Source organism: Gopherus flavomarginatus, chromosome 1 (genome assembly GCF_025201925.1).
Source record: "Gopherus flavomarginatus isolate rGopFla2 chromosome 1, rGopFla2.mat.asm, whole genome shotgun sequence".
Taxonomy (NCBI): Eukaryota; Metazoa; Chordata; order Testudines; family Testudinidae; genus Gopherus; species Gopherus flavomarginatus.
Genome location: NC_066617.1, coordinates 1,914,954 through 1,933,185, shown reverse-complemented (window position 1 = coordinate 1,933,185; position 18,232 = coordinate 1,914,954). Strand labels below are relative to the sequence as shown.

General features: G+C 63.4%; 2 protein-coding genes across 6 annotated transcripts in view; one reads left to right on the top strand and one right to left on the bottom strand.

Annotated features, from left to right (window-relative positions):
• The window catches only part of LOC127051249 (uncharacterized), a 385,487-nt gene extending 374,934 nt beyond the window's left edge, over positions 1 to 10,553 (top strand). The window contains exon 3 of the transcript XR_007774449.1: positions 10,283 to 10,553. The gene's annotated coding sequence lies outside the window, so the exon portion shown is untranslated. The remainder of the gene's footprint in view (positions 1 to 10,282) is intronic.
• Positions 1 to 16,288, bottom strand: part of IMPDH1 (inosine monophosphate dehydrogenase 1) — a 45,709-nt gene extending 29,421 nt beyond the window's left edge. For 3 of the 5 annotated variants that reach the window (XM_050953129.1, XM_050953120.1, XM_050953147.1), the window contains exons 1-3: positions 16,205 to 16,288; positions 15,363 to 15,461; positions 409 to 457 (exon numbers count right to left, since the gene is read on the bottom strand). In XM_050953129.1, coding sequence (XP_050809086.1) covers positions 409 to 457; positions 15,363 to 15,461; positions 16,205 to 16,227 — 171 coding nt within the window. In that variant the 5' untranslated portion in view covers positions 16,228 to 16,288. Of the gene's footprint in view, positions 1 to 408; positions 458 to 7,297; positions 7,637 to 15,362; positions 15,462 to 15,845; positions 15,913 to 16,204 lie in introns of those variants that run through there. The other 2 variants (XM_050953137.1, XM_050953142.1) reach the window with 2 other exon arrangements.
• Between the last annotated feature and the right edge of the window lie 1,944 nt (positions 16,289 to 18,232).

The window sequence follows — 18,232 nt, the reverse complement described above, 5'->3', positions numbered from 1 at the left end:
CAGACCCACGGCTGTGCAGGGATCCCCAATGGGCTCGTCTCGGGCCCCAGGCTGTCCTGCAGGCCCCATGGCAGGAACACCACTTTCCCGGTCTCCTCCTACAGCTTTACCCCGCACCATCCCTGCTGGGCCCCAGGGACCCTGCTCCCCGGCAGACATGGGGGTTGGAGGCTGCACGCCAGCCCAATGGGACCCCCCTAGCCCTAGTAGGAGTGTGAGCGGATGGCGGAGGGGTCTGCCCATGGGGGAAGGTGGCTCATAATGTTAACACCCCCCAGCTCTGGTGCTGCCCTGGCCCCGTGCCCAGCAGCAAGGCACTGCCCACCCCAGGGTGCAAGGGGCTTGCATGCCACCCATCAGCGTCCAGCCCAGGGGACACCCTGACGAGTGCTCCAGGGACGGACTCACCACTTCATCCGCTGTGAAATCGATGAAGCCTGGGAGGATCAGGAAGTCGCTGCAGAAACAGAGAGGGGGAGAGCATTACATGGTGGTTGGGCCTGCCTCGCGGCCCCCCACAGCGACCCCACGCCCCTGGAGCCTGGCCCACGCACAGCCACAGCTGCACAGAGAAGGCAGGCTGGGCTCCCCCCAGCCGTCCCCGTGGCATGGGGCCGTGGCAGTGATCGCGGCCGGGCCCCAGATGGCTTTACAGGATGGGCGGGGGACCGGTGAGCAGGGAAAAGGTCCCATGTCTGACTGCTCCCGTCAGAGCCAGCACCCTGCCTGGCTTGACTCTGTCCCCACTTAGAGCCGGCGCCCTTCCCGGCCTTACCCTGCTCCCTGTGAGGGCCGGTGCCCCACCCATCCCTCCTGCCAGAGTCAGCGCCCTGCCTGGCCTGAACCCCCCACTCCCCCAGTTAGAGTCAGCGCCCTGCCCGTCCCCCCTGCCACAGCCAGCTCCCTGCCTGGCCTGAACCTCCCACTCCCCCAGTTAGAGCCGGCGCCCTGCCCGTCCCCCCTGCCAGAACCAGCGCCCTGCCTGGCCTGAACCCGCCCCCCCCGTTAGAGCCGGCGCCCTGCCCGTCCCCCCTGCCAGAACCAGCGCCCTGCCTGGCCTGAACCCGCCCCCCCCCCCGTTAGAGCCGGCGCCCTGCCCGTCCCCCCTGCCAGATCCAGCGCCCTGCCTGGCCTGAACCCGCCCCCCCGTTAGAGCCGGCGCCCTGCCCGTCCCCCCTGCCAGAACCAGCGCCCTGCCTGGCCTGAACCCGCCCCCCCCCGTTAGAGCCGGCGCCCTGCCCGTCCCCCCTGCCAGAACCAGCGCCCTGCCTGGCCTGAACCCGCCCCCCCCGTTAGAGCCGGCGCCCTGCCCGTCCCCCCTGCCAGAACCAGCGCCCTGCCTGGCCTGAACCCCCCACTCCCCCAGTTAGAGCCGGCGCCCTGCCCGTCCCCCCTGCCACAGCCAGCGCCCTGCCTGGCCTGAACCCCCCACTCCCCCAGTTAGAGCTGGCGCCCTGCCCGTCCCCCCTGCCAGAACCAGCACCCTGCCTGGCCTGAACCCGCCCCCCCCCCCCCCCCCGTTAGAGCCGGCGCCCTGCCCGTCCCCCCTGCCACAGCCAGCTCCCTGCCTGGCCTGAACCTCCCACTCCCCCAGTTAGAGTCGGCGCCCTGCCCGTCCCCCCTGCCAGAACCAGCGCCCTGCCTGGCCTGAACCTGCCCCCCCCGTTAGAGCCGGCGCCCTGCCCGTCCCCCCTGCCAGAACCAGCACCCTGCCTGGCCTGAACCCCCCACCCCCCTACCCAGTTAGAGCCGGCGCCCTGCCCGTCTCCCCTGCCACAGCCAGCGCCCTGCCTGGCCTGAGCCCCCCACCCCCCCCAGTTAGAGCCGGCGCCCTGCCCGTCCCCCCTGCCACAGTCAGCGCCCTGCCTGGCCTGAACTCCCCACTCCCCCAGTTAGAGCCGGCGCCCTGCCCGTCCCCCCTGCCACAGTCAGCGCCCTGCCTGGCCTGAGCCCCCCACCCCCCTACCCAGTTAGAGCCGGCGCCCTGCCCGTCTCCCCTGCCACAGCCAGCGCCCTGCCTGGCCTGAACCCCCCACTCCCCCAGTTAGAGCCGGCGCCCTGCCCGTCCCCCCTGCCACAGTCAGCGCCCTGCCTGGCCTGAGCCCCCCACCCCCCTACCCAGTTAGAGCCGGCGCCCTGCCCGTCTCCCCTGCCACAGCCAGCGCCCTGCCTGGCCTGAACCCCCCACTCCCCCAGTTAGAGCCGGCGCCCTGCCCGTCCCCCCTGCCAGAGCCAGCGCCCTGCCCGGCCTGAACCCCCCACTCCCCCAGTTAGAGCCGGCGCCCTGCCCGTCCCCCCTGCCAGAGCCAGCGCCCTGCCCGGCCTGAACCCCTCTCCTCATTAGAGTCAGCATCCAGCCCAGCCCAACCCCGCCCCTGCCTGGCTGAATCCCCGGCCCCTGGAGCTACAGGAACAAAAATCCTCGGAAAGGGCAGAAAACAGAGCAGGGCCGGCGTGAGGGGGTGAATACGTGGGCTGGACAGGTACCAGGACCCTGCCCCCTTTCAGTCCAATGGAGCAGCCTCTGCCCAGCACTAGGGCAGGGCCGAGGGAAGCCAGCCAGGCAGGTTAAGAAGCCCTTGGCTGGCACAGCAGGACGGCTGCAGGCAGGCAGGATTAGGGAGGCCCAGCTGCCCTGGCTGAGTTGCTAATCCAGGGCTATTTGTGAACCGGGCAGGGCTTGGCCCCCCTGCTCCCACCTCTGCTTGCAGGGGCAAGGGGCCGATGCAAACTCCTGCTGGCCTAGCTCACTGCAGGGGGCCTGGCCACGCTCCCCACTCCACTGGTGGAGCTGGGGTTCAGCATCCCCACAGGGCTGCGAGGGCAAGGCCAGGGGAGTGGGGGGACATGCACGGCCATCGGGGGGGGCACTGGGGTGCTGGGTAGAGAAGGAGTGGGGCGATGCAGCGGGCACCCCTCTGTACCTATGCAGGGCACCACGACACACATTGGGCCACCAGCCAGCACAGTGCCGCATTTGAGCTGGGGGAGGGGGGCAGGCCCTGTCATAAACAGATAGTTAAGGGTTAATGTCTCTTTTACCTGCAAAGCGTTAACAAACAGGGAACCAAACACCTGACCAGGGGACCAATCAGGAGACAAGATACTTTCAAATCTCGGTGGAGGGAAGCCTTTGTTTGTGGGTTTTGGGTTTGGCTTTGTCCTCTCTGGGATCTGAGAGTGACTGGACGTACTACAGGCTCTAATTTTCTATTCAAGTAGTAAGTGCAAGTAGAAAGGCGATTTAGTCTTTTTAATTGGTTTTCTTTATTTGCAAATGTGTATCTGGCTGGTAGAGGTCTAATGTGTATTTGGCTGGAAGTATTTTAAATTGTATTTCTGCTGGAGGAGGTTTTTTCTCCAGTTTCTAGAAGCTGACAGACCCTGTAATATTCCATCTTGAATTTACAGTGATTTTCTTTATTCTTTTTTCTTTTATTAAAAGTTTTGCTTTTAAGACCGGTCTGATTTTTTCCCCTTGTTGAGGCTCAAGGGAATTGAGTCTGTACTTAACATGGAGGGAGGGAGAAGGGTGGAATCCCTTTGTTTAGATTCACGGAGCTTGAATCTGTATCTCTCTCCAGGAGCCCAGGGAGGGAACACCTGGAGGGGAGGAGAAGGGGAGGGAAATGGTTTATTCGCCCTGTGTTGTAAGACTCAAGGAATTTGGGTCTTGGGGTCCCCAGGGAAGGTTTTGGGGGACCAGAGTGTATCAGGCACTGGAATTCCTGATTGGTGGCAGCTTATCAGATCTAAGCAGGTAATTAAGCTTAGAGGAATTCATGCTGGTACCCCAACTTTTGGACTCTAAGGTTCAGATTGGGGAAAGATACTATGACAGGCCCCCTGTCTGCAGCCTGTCCAGGATGGATGAAGCTCAGCCAGGGACATGCCACCCCTCTGGCCCCTCTGTCGGCTAGGGGGGAGGGGACCTGGGCATGCTCCTCCAGCCCCTTTGGAGGTCAACAGGGTGCGGATCCCAGAGGCAGGGATCTGTGGGGGAGCAGAGCTTTGTCCAGGTCCCCTTGAATTCCTCCTTCCCCAGCTACAGGAAGGCACCTGCTCCTCCCCACTCGCCTGGCTCCCACTCAGAGGTGGCAGGAGGGGGAGGCAGCTGCTAAAAATAGCAGCAGCAGCAGCAGCTGCAAAGAGCAACCCTGGGCAGAGCCGGGGGGAGCCCACACCTCCCCAGCCCCCCGAAAACTAAGACCCAGCACCTCTCTAGCCACTCAGATCCCACCCAGGGGCCAGCGACACCCCCCTGCAGCCTGGCGCCGGAGCCACTGCCCCATCCCAGGACCCTGCTCCCATCCCAACGCACAGGGGTCCAGTGGGGTAGGGACAGAGCTGTGGGACAGGATCTCTCCATGTGGGTGAGGGCGCAGTGTGGCAGAATCCCATCACATCCCCCCACCCCACGGGAGATTCCTGGAGCCCAGGCCAGACAGGGATGGCTAGTCCAGTGTTCTCAACAAGGGGGCCGGGGCCTAGGGGGCCGTGAGCAGGTTCCAGGGGGTCCACCGCCAGAATCAGACTCACTGGGGCAGGCCAGAAAGCCGAAGCCGCACTGCCTGGGGCTGACGCCCGGGGCTCTGAGCCCCGCCACCAGGGGCTGAAGCCGAAGCCTGAGCAATGTAGCTTTGTGGGGGCCTCTCTGGCATGGTACCCAGGCAACTGCCCCGCTCGCTACCCCATAACGCCGGCCCTGGCTTCTGTATGCAGAAAAGCAGTTGTTGTGACACACGTGGGCTGTGGAGTTTCTATTGCATGTTGCGGGGGAGGAGGGGGGCTCAGAAGGCAAAAGGTTAAGGGCCCCAGTCTAGTCTGACCCCCGTGTTGCACAGGCCAGAGAACAGCCCCCCACGAATTCCTGAGCAGAGCTCTCAGAAACCAGCAGGGTGAGTGACGGGGCATCCCCCAAGGCCCTGGGGAACCGAACCAGCCAAAAGACGACTCTCACCGATATTCACCCCGATTTCCAGGCCCAGTTCGTCTAGCTTCGACTTCCAGCCACTGGGGTGCGTTCGGCCTCCCCTGCTAGGCTGACGCACCCATTATCAAACAATTGTACCCCACATAGGTACTCGCAGGCCGGGACCCAGTCGCCCCTTTGCCTTCTCTTTGCCCGGCTAACCAGACTGAGCTCCTGGAGTCTCTCACTCGCAGGCAGGTTTTCCACCCCTTGAATCGGCCCCAGGGCTCTTCACTGACCCCTCTCTGCTCCACCAGCCTCCTCCTGGACTCGTGGGCCCCAGGACTCCAGCCGTGGTGGCACCAGAGGTACAATGACCTCTGCTCCTGTGCGAGGGGGCTACGGAGCAGTGGCCTCTCTCCCCCAGGCCCGGGAACGCCCCCCGTCACCTGCGCCCAGTCGTTCTAGGGGGTTGCACACGATGCCCAAGCAGGGACCCCAGCAAGGGCGCAGGCCGGGGTGTGTGGGAAGACTTCACTCCCCCCTTCCCCCACTGTCCGGGCCTGTGCCCTTGCTGGAGAGAGCCCTCACCCCCCACCCCCACTCCGAGTGACTGGCCCCCACTCCAGTACATGGGGACATCAGCGCCATGAGCCTCTCCTCCACCCACACTCCTCCCCAGCCCCAGTGACCAAGTGGGGACACGCTCTGCTCCACGGGGGACTCGTCCCCCTGCACTGGCACACGCCTGTCACACCTGGCCCACTGTGGCAGCCGCCAGCCGGGCCCCACTGACACCACGGCAGGGTCACTGCTTAGTGCCCAGAGCAGCCCAGGAAAGGGACTGGCTTGGTCCTACACTGGGGCAGCGCCCACCTCAGCACCGGTCCCCCTGCAAGGGGCTTGCAGAGGAGTTACCCTGTGCCCACCCCCGCCGCCCAGAGCAGGGCAGGGCCTTTCCACGCCCGTGCAGAGCCAGCCAGTGCCCCGCTAGGAGCCACAGCCCAGCCTGTCCATCCGCAGGCAAGTTCACCAGCCCTGAGCCGCCTGGGCCACCCAGGTCAATGGGCAGGGAGGCTGGAGCAGAGGGGTCGGACCAAGCACGGAGGCAGCGATATGGCCACGGGGCAGGGTAGGGAACAGGTGATTTCTCCTGGATCTCTGCCCTTCAGACTCACTCTCTGGGGTTTGAGGATCCCCCCGTCGCACTCTGCAAGTTGCTCTGCCCAGGTATCCAGAAGCCCCCTGCACCCACAAGGAGCCTCATTGAGCCAGCAGAGTCCCATGCATGGAGCAGCTTGTTCATTCACACATGCATAGGGGCCCCCTTCACCCACCACTGAAATGCAGCCACCTCTGGGGTGGAACGCAGCAGCTGATGAATAGTCACTCAGCCAGCTGGGGCAGGAAGAGTTCTGGGTGGGACTGGAACTGGCCAGGGGAAAGGCAGCTCCCTGGGTCAGGGCTATGTGTAAAATGCAAACACGGGTCCAATTAGTGACACATCGAGCTGTCTTGAGCGCATCCAACCCTGGCAGGTGGGTCATGCCCATCTCCTCTGGGATCTCCAGCAGGGGCTGTGCCTTTCTCTCCCCACCTCATGTCCCAGTCTGCACCACCCTCAGCCCACAGACCGCTCCATCCCAGACACCAGACAACTCTTCCTCCGTCCATAGCTACAGCTGCCTGCTGCCCAGCCTGCCCCACGGCACCCAGCCTCACAGGTTCAGGGACATGTTCCTAGACAGTAAGATCTCGAGATGCCAAAGGCCAGGGAGAGGCACCCGTCTTCTCTGCCCGTGACAGGGGCCTGCAGCAAGGTCAAGCTTCCGGCGGAGAACGGGGATGCCCAACGCCCAGCAACTCACAACTTACGGTCCCCACAGCCCCATAACTGGATGCCCAGGTGCTGGTGCCGCTGTGCCCCTGAGCACTCCTTGCATGGTTGTGCCACAGTGCTCCTGCTAAGGGTGTGCCTGGGAGCCACGCGCTGGGCCCCAGTTATGGCTGCTGGGGAGCCAGGCCTCACACCCTGCCCTGGCTTTGGCAAGTGTCAGTTAGCAGCCCAGAGGCTGAATTGCCCCTCCCAGCAGGGCAGAGCATCTGGGGCGCCCACGCCCAGGAGGAAGGCACAGCAGCCAGGGTCCCCCCGATTGCTGGTAGTACAGGAGCGCCAGGAAGCAGCAACTCGTCATGGTCACTGGCTCGAAGCAGAGTGAGGAATAAATTGTCTGTGCTGAGCCTTGATCTAGATCGACAGCGACTGACCTTCGCTAGTTGGGAACCAGCCCAGAGCCTCCAACTCATCCCACACAGAGACAGAGTGCTGCAACCAGACATCAACCAATGGGGGAAACTGAGGCACTGCACGGGGATGGGACTTACCTCGAGCTAGTGGCAGGAGACCCTGTGGCCAGTCTTATGCTCATCTCCCCCCCGAAAACAGCCCATGCTCCGACGGACAGGGGCCACTGTCAGTCACCAGTGACCTTACAGAGCTACGAGCCAGCGGCCTCGTGAGGAAAGGGCTCAGTCGTCCTCTCTGCAGTCCTGGAGGTGATGGAGCCCAGAGGTGCAGCCCCCTACTCCGGCTCCATCACCCCGAACGTCCAGGGAGCACCCAGGCCCCGTGCCCTGCTTTCCCTGAACGGTGCCAACCTGCTGCCTGGGCTTGGCCAAGAGCAGCTTTCAAAGCACCGGCTCCGCTGGAAGAGAGAGCGAATGAGCCGACACTCACCCGCTCCCCATGCCGTGTGCAGGCAGGGGCAAGTAGCAGGGTCTGCCAGCCCCCCAAGCGCCCACGCTGTGCAGAGCAGCAGTCCCATCCATGGCTCTCACACACAGGCGAGAGCCTCGGCTTTCTTCACTTCCTTCCTCTCCTTCGCAGAGGGCAGGAAACTCCACACCCGAAACCTGCCAGTCAGCGACCTGGCATGCATGCCCCTAACTCCGCCCCCAGTGCTTGCAGGACCATAACACTTCAGTTCCCAGACTGCAGTTACACCCCGGGGCACCCCTCGAACGAGCACAGAGACCGGGCAGCGGCCACCCTCCCTGCCCATTAGTGCCCACAGGCTCAGGGCCTAGGAAGTGTGTCGTTTCCTGCCATTAATTCCAACCACACCCCACTTGGAACCCAGCCTTCGGAGGGGCAACCTGGCAGATCCCTGGCGACTGAAGGCTTCCCCACAAATCTCCCATTACCAGGGATTTAGAGCTTAGGGGGAAAGCTCTGAAACACCTGCCACAAGGAGTCAGCCTGCAACCCAGTGAAGGGAGCAGACGCCCCCACCCCAGCACCATGGGGGTCACACACAGAGCCCGGATAGGGCCCTGCTGCGCCGAGGGCCTGGCGGCATGTCAGGGTCGTGGGATAACAGCTCGGGAAAGGGTGCGGTTCTGATCGGCCAAAGCCCTGCCGCAGATGCAGCTCCATAGCCGCACTGGTGCCCCCTAATAGGAGCGCTTACGCCTCGTCCACGCTGGAACAGCCGTACTGGGGCAGGCACTTTTACACTGGTACAGCTGCCTGCACGCCGGGCTGCCGCACCGGTGTAACTACAGCGGGACGGCTACGGCCGTACAACGTCTAGACGCAGACAAGGCCTAGGTGAAGTTGCGTCTACACTACACCGTTCTGCCAGCACAGCTGCCGGCTAGCAGCGTGAATCCCACGCCCCGGCTGGCAGCGTGAATCCCACCCCCCGACGAGCAGCGTGAATCCCACCCCCCGGCCGCTGTGGCTATGCTGGCTCAACCCCCAGTGTAGATGCAACCCTCAGTCGGGGAGGTGCTTAGCTTACGCTGTGTCTCCACTAGGGGGCTCTGCCGGCACAGCTGGACGGCCAAAGCAGCTGTAGTGCGGACAAGCCCTTGCTGACTGTCCGGGCCGGAGAGCCTGACACCGGGCAGGGAACGGAAGGATTCGCCCCCAGTTCACAGCTGGGACCCGAGGCCCAGAGCGATTCGGTGACTCACCCAGAACTGACCCCAGTCTTCTGCGTGCCAGCCCCGGGGGCTGCCCCTTGCACCCCGCTGCTTCCCCCGCCGGGAAGGAGAGGCTCAGCCCTGGGGGGACAGAGTGCAGGAGGCTGAGCAGCCCCAGCAGGACCTGGAGGACAGGGGGGCTAGGCCAGGCTGGCTTTATGCGTGCACAGGAATCCTGCCAGACCTGCCCATCAGAACCACCTGGCCTCTCTCCCCTTCAGCCCCAGGGGACCCTGGCGGCAGGCAGCACCACTCCACGGTCCCAGCCGCTGCCTGGCTGACAGCAGCAGTTCCGGAAACGTGGGGCTGTGGTTTGGGTCAGAGAGGAAACCTCCCCCGACCTTTGCTCAGCATGGTGCAGCCACAGCTGCCTCGTTCACAGCTGCAGCCTGGCGGGAAGGGAACAGGCCGTTTTGGCTGCAGAGAGCAACCATGCAGATCTCTCCCTGAGCCCATGGGCCTCAGCTCCTCCGAAACAGCCTGTCTCCTCCCCACAGGGACGCAGGGACAGCCTGCTTCTTCCTCTGAAACCCACCAAACAGCCCCCGCTGGGACCCTGGGGGTGAGGGAGTTTCTAAACTTCCCTGCCCAAGAACAAGGCACGACTGGGCATGAGAGGCCCGCGGGGGCTGCACACGTGCTGCTCTCTGTGACACACACACCAGGATCACCCCGGCCAACAGGGGCCACTGCGGCTGCTCCGAGGAAGATGCAGCCCCTCAGCGGACAATGCCATAAACCCCGCACCCTCCTCACGCCCCCCCCCGCCCCTACGGGGTTCCTCCTCTCACCCGGGCTGCCAGCCAGAGCCCACCCTAGGCAAAAGGGCGTCTCCCCCCCGGGAGCACCTGCCCCCACAGGCCACGGCAGGAGGATCCCAGCTCATGGGCAGCAGGCTGCACCCTACCCCTTACAGAGCTCTAGGGTCCTGCCCTGGCAATGACGCATCTCCCCATGCTGGGTACCGACAGGATGCTGCAAACACAGCGCTAGCAGCAGGATGCTGACCAGAGGAACGGAGCCAGGAGCCTCACACACGGCCCCTGGAGAGCGGATTGAGAGGTGCTGTCGGGACCAGCGCTCGGCTATTTGCGACCCAGCGCTAGGGCCAAGTCACGGGTAGGGAAGCCAGGTGACCCCCGGCCAGCGCCATGCAGCAGTCGAGCCTCGGGGCCGGTGTGAAGAACTGGGAATGTTCTTAATGTTTGCTCTGAATACTGTGTTGGTGCCTCAGTGTCCCCATGGCAGTTCTTAATATCTAGGTGGTGGAATAAGGGCATGTGATTGCTGCAGAGGAAGGGGCCAGTGCCCCTAAATGCCTGGCACTCTGTCTCCTAGCAACTGATGGCCTGGGCCCCTCCCCTGCAAAGGTGCCAGCTGAAGGTGTTGGAGACAAAGAGATCAGGTGACCTCCTGGCCCAGGAAAGGAACTGAGCAGAGGAGGAGGGGCTGGAGGGGGTTTCAGTCTGGAGCTGGCTGGGGACGAGGAGTGAAGTGCAGAGGTGGGGGTCTGGCTCACTGCCCCGAAGAATGGACCCGGCTGAGGGGTCCAGTTTGCTGTATCTACAAGCTCTGTTTTAGACCCTGTTCCTGTCATCGAATAAACCTCTGTTTTACTGGCTGGCTGAGAGTCACGTCTGACTGCGAAGTGGGGGTGCAGGACCCTGTGGCTTCCCCAGGACCCCGCTGGGGCGGACTCGCTGTGGGAAGCGCACGGAGGGGCAGAGGATGCTGAATGCTCCAAGGAGAGACCCAGGAAGGTGAAGCCGTGTGAGCTTCTTGCCCTGAACAAGTCTGCTCCAAGGGAGAGGAGGCTCCCCAAAGTCCTGCCTGGCTTGGTGGGGAGCAGTTCCAGAGCAGCGCCTGGGCGCAGACACAGGAACAGGCAGCTGGGGGCTATTCTGGCTCTCACATCAGCAGCTCCACTCTGACTGCACCATGGCGGTCCCCAGCCAAGGAAGGAATCTTGCCTGCTTCCTCCCGGAAGCCAAACGGGCTTCGTCTTGGCCCCGATGCCAGCAGCTCCAGTGCGGATACAGATACGCTGAGAGCAGGTGCAAGGAGCCCCACGGCCAAACGGCCCCATTCCACAGCAGGCTCCCCCCAGCCCCACCCCGAGCCCCAGCTGTGTCCATGGGGCAAGGGCAGGCAGAGCCTGTGCTTGAAGAGAAGAACGCGGGAGACAGTCGCGCAGAGATGAAATCCTGAGGCCGCCCCACACAGCGACCCACCCACCAATGCAGATACAGGACTCACCTCCCCCCCGCATTTCGCATCCTGCTTCCACACCTCTTAGAGCCACGTTGGTGCATCACACCCATAGCAGCTCCACAGCCTGTCACAGCCCCCGTGGGCCAGGGTCCTTGCTCCCCAGGCTGCATCCCTTTGCTCCCCCTTTCATGCAGCAGGAGGAGGAAGGGCAGGCGAAGGGCTGGGACCAGCCCCCTGCCCCTCCCCTCCCCAGCCCAGCCCTGTCTCTATGCAGAGGAAGGAAGCCCACGCTCAGCAGCTTTGCCTTGACTGGGCAGCGCCCGGGCCCTGCAGCGGTGTGAATCGAGACTGGGCGCCCGGTGCCAGGGACTAACCCCCAGGCCCTGAGGTGCAGAGGGCGGCAGGCAGCCCTGCTGTTTGCTGATGCTGCTAGCAAGGCAGCTGGGAGTGGCTCAGGTACGGCTGGTGGGTGAGCACCACGGCTGCTCAGCCTGCCGCTGAGGGAGACCCCGGCCCGGGTCTCCTCCAGAATGGCACCTTTCTCAGGGTTTGCCACCCACCCTCTCCCACTGAAGTGCAGCCACCAGGGGGTGGGGGAGGACAGCAGCCCCCAGCTCGCTGCACATGATCCCGTGGGGTCTGCATCTGCCCCCACAGCGCAGCTGGAGGATGGGGACTGGCTATTCCCACCAGCCACCGTCCAGGCAGGCGCGTGCTCCCGGAACGCTCACCCCCACTGCTTCGCACTCGGGCCCCCCACCGCTGCACAAATCTGAGCAAGTGTTCAGGGCTCATGGCCACCGAGCAACCCGCTGCCCCCACCAACCCCCACAGAGTGTGCCCTTCACCCAGACAGCTGCAGCCCCTACCCCACCCCTGGGGGCAGACGAGGGGTTTGTGGGGCTCTGGGCCAGAGCAAGTGGGGACCCCTCTCCACCCCTTCTGCCTGCAGCCTCCTCCACCCCGCCTGGCACTCCAGCCAGGGAGCAGGGCGTCCATTTTTCCAGAGCCCCTCAATTGACTGGGGCCCCTGTGCATGGGCCCCACTAGCCCAGTGGCTAATTCACCCCTGGGGGGCGGCTGCAGGGCCCAACCTGATTCCAGGGTTGCCCCAGTGGCTGTATCCCAGGCACACACACCTTTCACAGAGAGGCTGGCAGCCGGGACCCAGGCAGCGAGGGGGCGACTGGCTTTGCTCGGCCCATGGGAGACCCTTGGGTTGTGGGGCAGGGACCCTCCATTGGCTGACTGAGCCCAAGCCAGCGTCCAGGCCTCGCTCGCCAACGGCGCAGTTCAGCCCATGAGAAGGGGGCTCCGAACCCTTCCCGGAGCAGGCTGGCTCGGCTGTCACTAAGGGGGGGAGGGTGTCACTTGCAGGCAGCCGCAGCGGGGGCCTGGGTGGGGGAGAAGGTTGGGACAGGGCAGGCATGGTGCAAGCAGACAGAGATGGCCGGAAGCGCGGTGCTGTCCTGAGGACAGGCCGCAGGGTGTTCCACAGTAAAGCCCCCCTCCTGCACTCTGGCTGCCTGCCCCCCATTCAGCTCTCTCCTTAGTGCAGGGGGCTGCTAGCAGGCCTAGGGCACCCCCCACGTCACAACTACCCCAGGCATCAGGGGCAGGAGGGTCCAGCTACACCAAAGACTCCCAGTGTCACAGAGACAGTGTCGGACAAGGAGACGTGACCAACAGCGACTCGCCCTGGCATGCACCCCAGGCCTCCCACCCTCCCCAGGGCTCAGCCTCCTGGCCAACAAGGATGAGTTGGCAAAATAATCACCATCGATCAGAGAGAGGCGGGTCTCACAGCAGAGCCAGGGGGCCCCGTATGCCATCCTCCACCCTCGGTCACTGCACAAATTCTACTTTGGGGGGAGGGCCTGAGTCTACTGAAAGGGGACATGCCAGCCCCCAAGCCCAGTCCCCCCAGGCAGGCCCTGCCCTGCCAAGGAACATTCCCCCATCCTCCAGGAGCCCCCTGCACAGAAAGGAGCCGAAGTGACACCCCCAGGCTGAAAGGGGACCATCTTTGTCCACACCCTGCGGCCCGACCCTGCAATCCCTCGGATCTGCTCCCACGGCTCCCGTTACAGGCTCGGGATCCACCAGGACACCCAGGCTGCAGAGGAATTCTGGTGACCGATTCCAGTGGTTTAAAAGCTGCTCTTTCCCACCAGCAAGCTGCAGGCTCCCAGCAGGACTGTGTTACTGGATTAGCTGGTGCTATTAGCGGAGAGTTTCCACGGCAACAGCGCCCTGGGTTTCTAGAGTTAACGCATCACTACTTTTAAAAATCCGCAACCGCATCGCACTGCTAATAATTATTTGCATCACATCAAGGCCTCGAGATCAGCACCGCACTGTGCTTGGCACTGCTCAGAGCCAGCCCCTGCCCCGCAGCTCTCACACAGCAAAGGGCGGGAGGGGACACAGGCAGCAGCGGCTCCAGGTCCCAGAGCTCCACGTGCCTGGGGCGACAAGCTGCGGGGGGGGGGCCCTGCCGGTCCCCGTGAGGGCAGCAGTCAGGCTGCCTTTGGTGGCTTGCCTGCGGGAGGTCCCTGGTCCCATGGATTCAGTGGCAATTAGGCGGCGAGTACAATGATGCCACAGGACCGGGGATCTCCCGCAGGCAAGCTGCTGAATCCGCGGGCCCGGGGCCCTCCCGCAGGCAAGCTGCCAAATCTGCGGGACCAGAGACCTCTTGCATGCACGCCGCCGAAGGCAGCCTGCCCGCAGTGCTTGGGGCGGCAAAAAAGCTAGAGCTGCCCCTGGACACAGGAATTGGGGCCCACCCCATCGTCACACGTAGAAGTGCCATACAGGACAGGGCAACTAACTCACCTGGCCAAAGGTGGAAGGTCCCAAGGGCGCGACCCTGCAAGTGTCTCCATGCAGAACCGCCTGCAGTATCAGCGCTCAGCTGCCGGCACTGACCTAGCCGGTAGGATCCAACAATAGGCTGAACCTCGGCCTGGCAAAGGGCCATGGTCGGGCTCGTGGATGTCAAGGCCAGAAGGGAATGATCATCCTGCCCAGCCCAGCTAGAGCATCTCTCCCCATGATCCCCGCGCCCAGCCCAACAGCTAGTGATGTGCCCAGGGCTTGTACTGCAGAACAGCAACGGCTCTCGCTGTAAACACTCCACGTGACAGAGAATATCCCCAGCGCTATCGAATCTGCACCCACGGTTACGTTACCCTCCTTGGTCAAATCTGCAATTTATTTGCACCTTCAACTTCCAGCACCTTTGGGGTTTTTTCCAATCACATTTTTTTTAAAATCCAATTTAATTTTCACCATGAACAACACCTGGGTCTTTTTGCATAGACAAAAACCAGACCTCTAAGTCTCATGTTTATTTGCAGTCAGTTTCACTTTCCAGCTGCCTGAATGAGGTTGGAGAGGGATTAGGAGCGATGATTTAGACAAAAACCATTAGTTTTTTTTTAATTTAAAAAACATTTCTATGATCATCAGAGTTTGTATAAATATTTGTATATCAATAAATATTGACAAATAGCATCTATAAATTTTATGCTATGTAGCCATGAGATCATTTATACTAATATATTTGATATTTGTTTTACACACACATCTGGAGTGTGGGTATGCACACGCACACACCCAAAAATAGGGTGCACGCATCTCTCCCCGCATCTGATTGTTCAGATCACTAATACAAGCCTAAAGGGACAGGTCAGGGCCAGCATGTAGGTATGTTTCAAATAAAGCAAAGGTGTAATGAAATCTGACAGTCATATAAATGTTTCAATACACAAGAGGCTTTTCCTTCTGTGATGTGACAAAAAATCCTTGTGTCTGGTACTGAAACGCATCAGAAGGGATCAGAACCATGGAGACCAAGGTACTGCGGGAGCAGCCAGCCTCTTGGCAGGGCATTAGCCAGCCTAGGAATCACCAGGGGGGCGGGCAGGACAGCCAAGGAGAAAGGAGAGGCCCTTCTAGTGAGGCCAGTGGGGGTGAGGAGCATACTGGCCTTCCTTGCCGTACTGAGCCTTTCCCGGTGGGCTCGAGCAGCCTCCAGCAGGGCCAGCGCTCGGAAAGGGAGCCGGCGCGGTGCTAGGACATCCTGTCCAACATCCTGATCCCACGTGCGAGCCACCTTGGCTTCCCCAGAGCCAGGCTGGGCAGCAGCAGCCTCAGCGCTGTCCAGTGCTCCAGTGCCTGCCCGCAGGGCAGCGTGTGCCCACTCCCCTGCCTGCCTGCCAAGCGGAGAGAGGTCGCAGCCACTTACTTGTAGGTGAGGCCGTCGGCGATGGCAAAGAGCTGCTGGGCCGTGAGGCCATCCTCGGGGACGTAGCCCGTGCCCCCGCTGATCAGGTAGTCGGCCATGCTGCAGGGAGAGGGGCAGAACCGTGAGCATGGGCACGCACCCGGCACAGGCAAGGGATGCCACCCGCCCCACCCTGCCCGCTAGCAGCCCTGGGGGCACCGAGCGTGTCTCAGCGCCACAAGCCTGGGGGAGCAGGGGTCTGGGCCTGCTGGCACCGGGGTAGGAGGCCCAGGGAGTCTGGCTCCTGCAGGCATGGGCTGGGTACCGCCGGGGGGCACTGCCAGGCTGGCACCGCGCCCCTGGGGTGGAGATGGGGAGCACGCCGGGCCCGGAGGCTGCAGGGAGGGAGCCCCAGCCCCGAGCCGCGACCCCGCGCGGGCTGCAGGGAACCCCGCGCCCCAGTCCCGACCCCCGGCCCCGGCCCGCAGGGACGGAGCCGCGCACCTTGGCGGCGGGGGAAGCGCGGAGCCTGCAGCGGGCAGGCCCGGGCCCGGGACCCGCCGGGCCGTTGCGGGGCGGGGCGGAGCGCAGCGCAGCGCAGCGCAGGGCGGACCCGCGGCTCGGCTCGGCTCGGCTCGGCGGCTGGTCCCGGCGCACACGCAGGGCCGGGCCCGCCCCGTGGGGAGGGCGCAGGGTGCAGCGCACGGAGCCCAGCCCAGCCCCGGGGCCCCGCGCTCCGCCTGCACCGCCCCGGCGCCTTGCACCGCCCGGGGCGCGGGGAGCGAGGCCGGGCTTTGCTGCGCGCACACGGCACCGCCCAGCGCCCCCAGCCTCCCTCCTCCTGCCGCCGCCCGAGCCGGTACCTCGCGGGCTCCGCCTCGCCCATGGCTCGGCCTGGGGCTCCGCCGCTCCCCCACGCGGCTGGCTGCGGGGCAGGGACGGAGGGAGAAGGCGGCTGGAGGAAGGGCCAGGGGGAGGAGGAGGCACCGGCCCGGCCCACGCTGGCAGCTGGCCAAGGAGCGGGGGCGAGGCCTGCCCCGGGGCCAGGGAGGGCTGCCGTGGGCTCGCAGGCTGGTGGGGATGGCGAGGCCAGAGGCAGCCCGGCCTGAGCCCCCTCCTTCCCCAGCCCCCGAACACTGCATTGGGCCAGGCCTTGCCCTGGCCATGCGGAGGGGTCACCCCTGGGCTCTCATCCTGTCCTGGGACCCGGCTCCCTAACCTGTGTCGATAAACCTGGGCACTGGGCCGTCCTGCAATGCACCAACCAGCCTGCCCTACCCTGCCCTTTCCGTCTCAGCGCCTGCTGCGCTGGGCTCAGGGGCAATTCCAGGCCCCCACTCGCCAAGCGCGTGCCTGGGGCGGCGTGTTGCTGGGGGCGCTCTGCCGGTCGCCGGGAGGGCGGCAGACAGGCTGCCTTCGGAGGGTCCGCTGGTACCACGGCTTCGGTACCACGGCACGTGCTGCGGGGGGCGCTCTGCTGGTCGCCGGGAGGGCGGCAGACAGGCCGCCTTTGGAGGGTCCGCTGGTACCACGGCCACGGCACACCTGCGGGGGGTCTACCAGAGCTGCGGGACCGGTGACCGGCAGAGCACCCCCCACGACATGCTGCCGTGCTTGGGGCGGCAAAATGTCTAGAGCTGCCCCTGGCTGGGCTGCCTGCCGGGACGTGGTTCTGCCTGCACAGCCGTGGCCACGTCTGCAACTGCATCCGACCCCGTGGCTGCTCCCGGAGTCCCTGCTCCGATCTCAGACCTGAGCCAGCCTCCACTGAGACTTGCTGCTGTGGGGAACGCTTGCAGTATAGAAATACCCATGCAGGCCTAACAGTGGGCTTGGGGGAATGGCTAACTCTCTGTTTTTCCATGGAGTCTAGCAGTGAATCCGTGGCTAGGCCCAGCTCTCCCTTCCCAGAGAACAACTGGTGGACGTCAAACCTGTCCCAGTGCTGGAGAACTAGATGGCCCCTTGTCTGACCCAGCACAGCTAGACACTGGGCTCGAACCATGGCTGGAGATGAGCTATAACCAGCTGGAGGATCCCATTGGGCTGATCTGGGCTAGCCAATCCGACTGAAGGGCACAGTGCTATGCTGGATACAGGCTCACTCCCGCTTATCTCACGTCCCCCTGCTCGGGCTGCTGGCTGGGTCAGAGCCCCCAGGAGACAGGCACGTGCTGCCCTAGCTGCAGTGACCACAGCAACGCCCAGGGGCTTAGTGCAAGAGGCATGTTCTGGGTGCATGTGACATGTGCCAGTGGGGAATTTGACCCAGTTAATTGGCCATGATGACCACGAGGGTTTGAATCCCTCGCTCGGTTTCTAGTTATCTGCCCCTTTCCGCCTCTCCTGGCTCTCTTTTAAAACTCCCTCACATGATTCCGGCACTGCCGGCCGGCCCCCACTGTCCTCTGCAGGGATTAAAGCAGTTTTCTCAGGCTGTGAAACTAGAAGAACGTTTTTGGAAAGCCACAGATGCAGAGAGGGGCTGGTTTGGGAATGGGCTTGCACCTGCCTGGGCGCAGATCTGGCATTCACCGAAATCCCGTATTCTGTTGTTAGCCGCTTTGTGTGTGCCAAGGTGTTCTTTGCACGTCCAAGTGAGGCACGTTTATTCGTGCTCATGAAACTGCGCCTCAGCGTCCTCCCCAGAATGTTTAGGGCTGCAAAAACCATCAACCCCTTTCCCCAGACTTCTTCCTCCCTCCCTCCCTGCTAGGTTAGCCCTGTGAAAAGCACGTATGACAAAAGCCAGGCATCTGAGACACTTGTGATTGGGTCATTTCTGGGATTGAGACGAACCACTGCTGAGTTCCCCAGGTGGGCGTAAGGAAACAAAAGGTCTTTTATTTGGTGGTTGCCCCATTCAGGCAGGGCACCCCCCACAGCAGGCT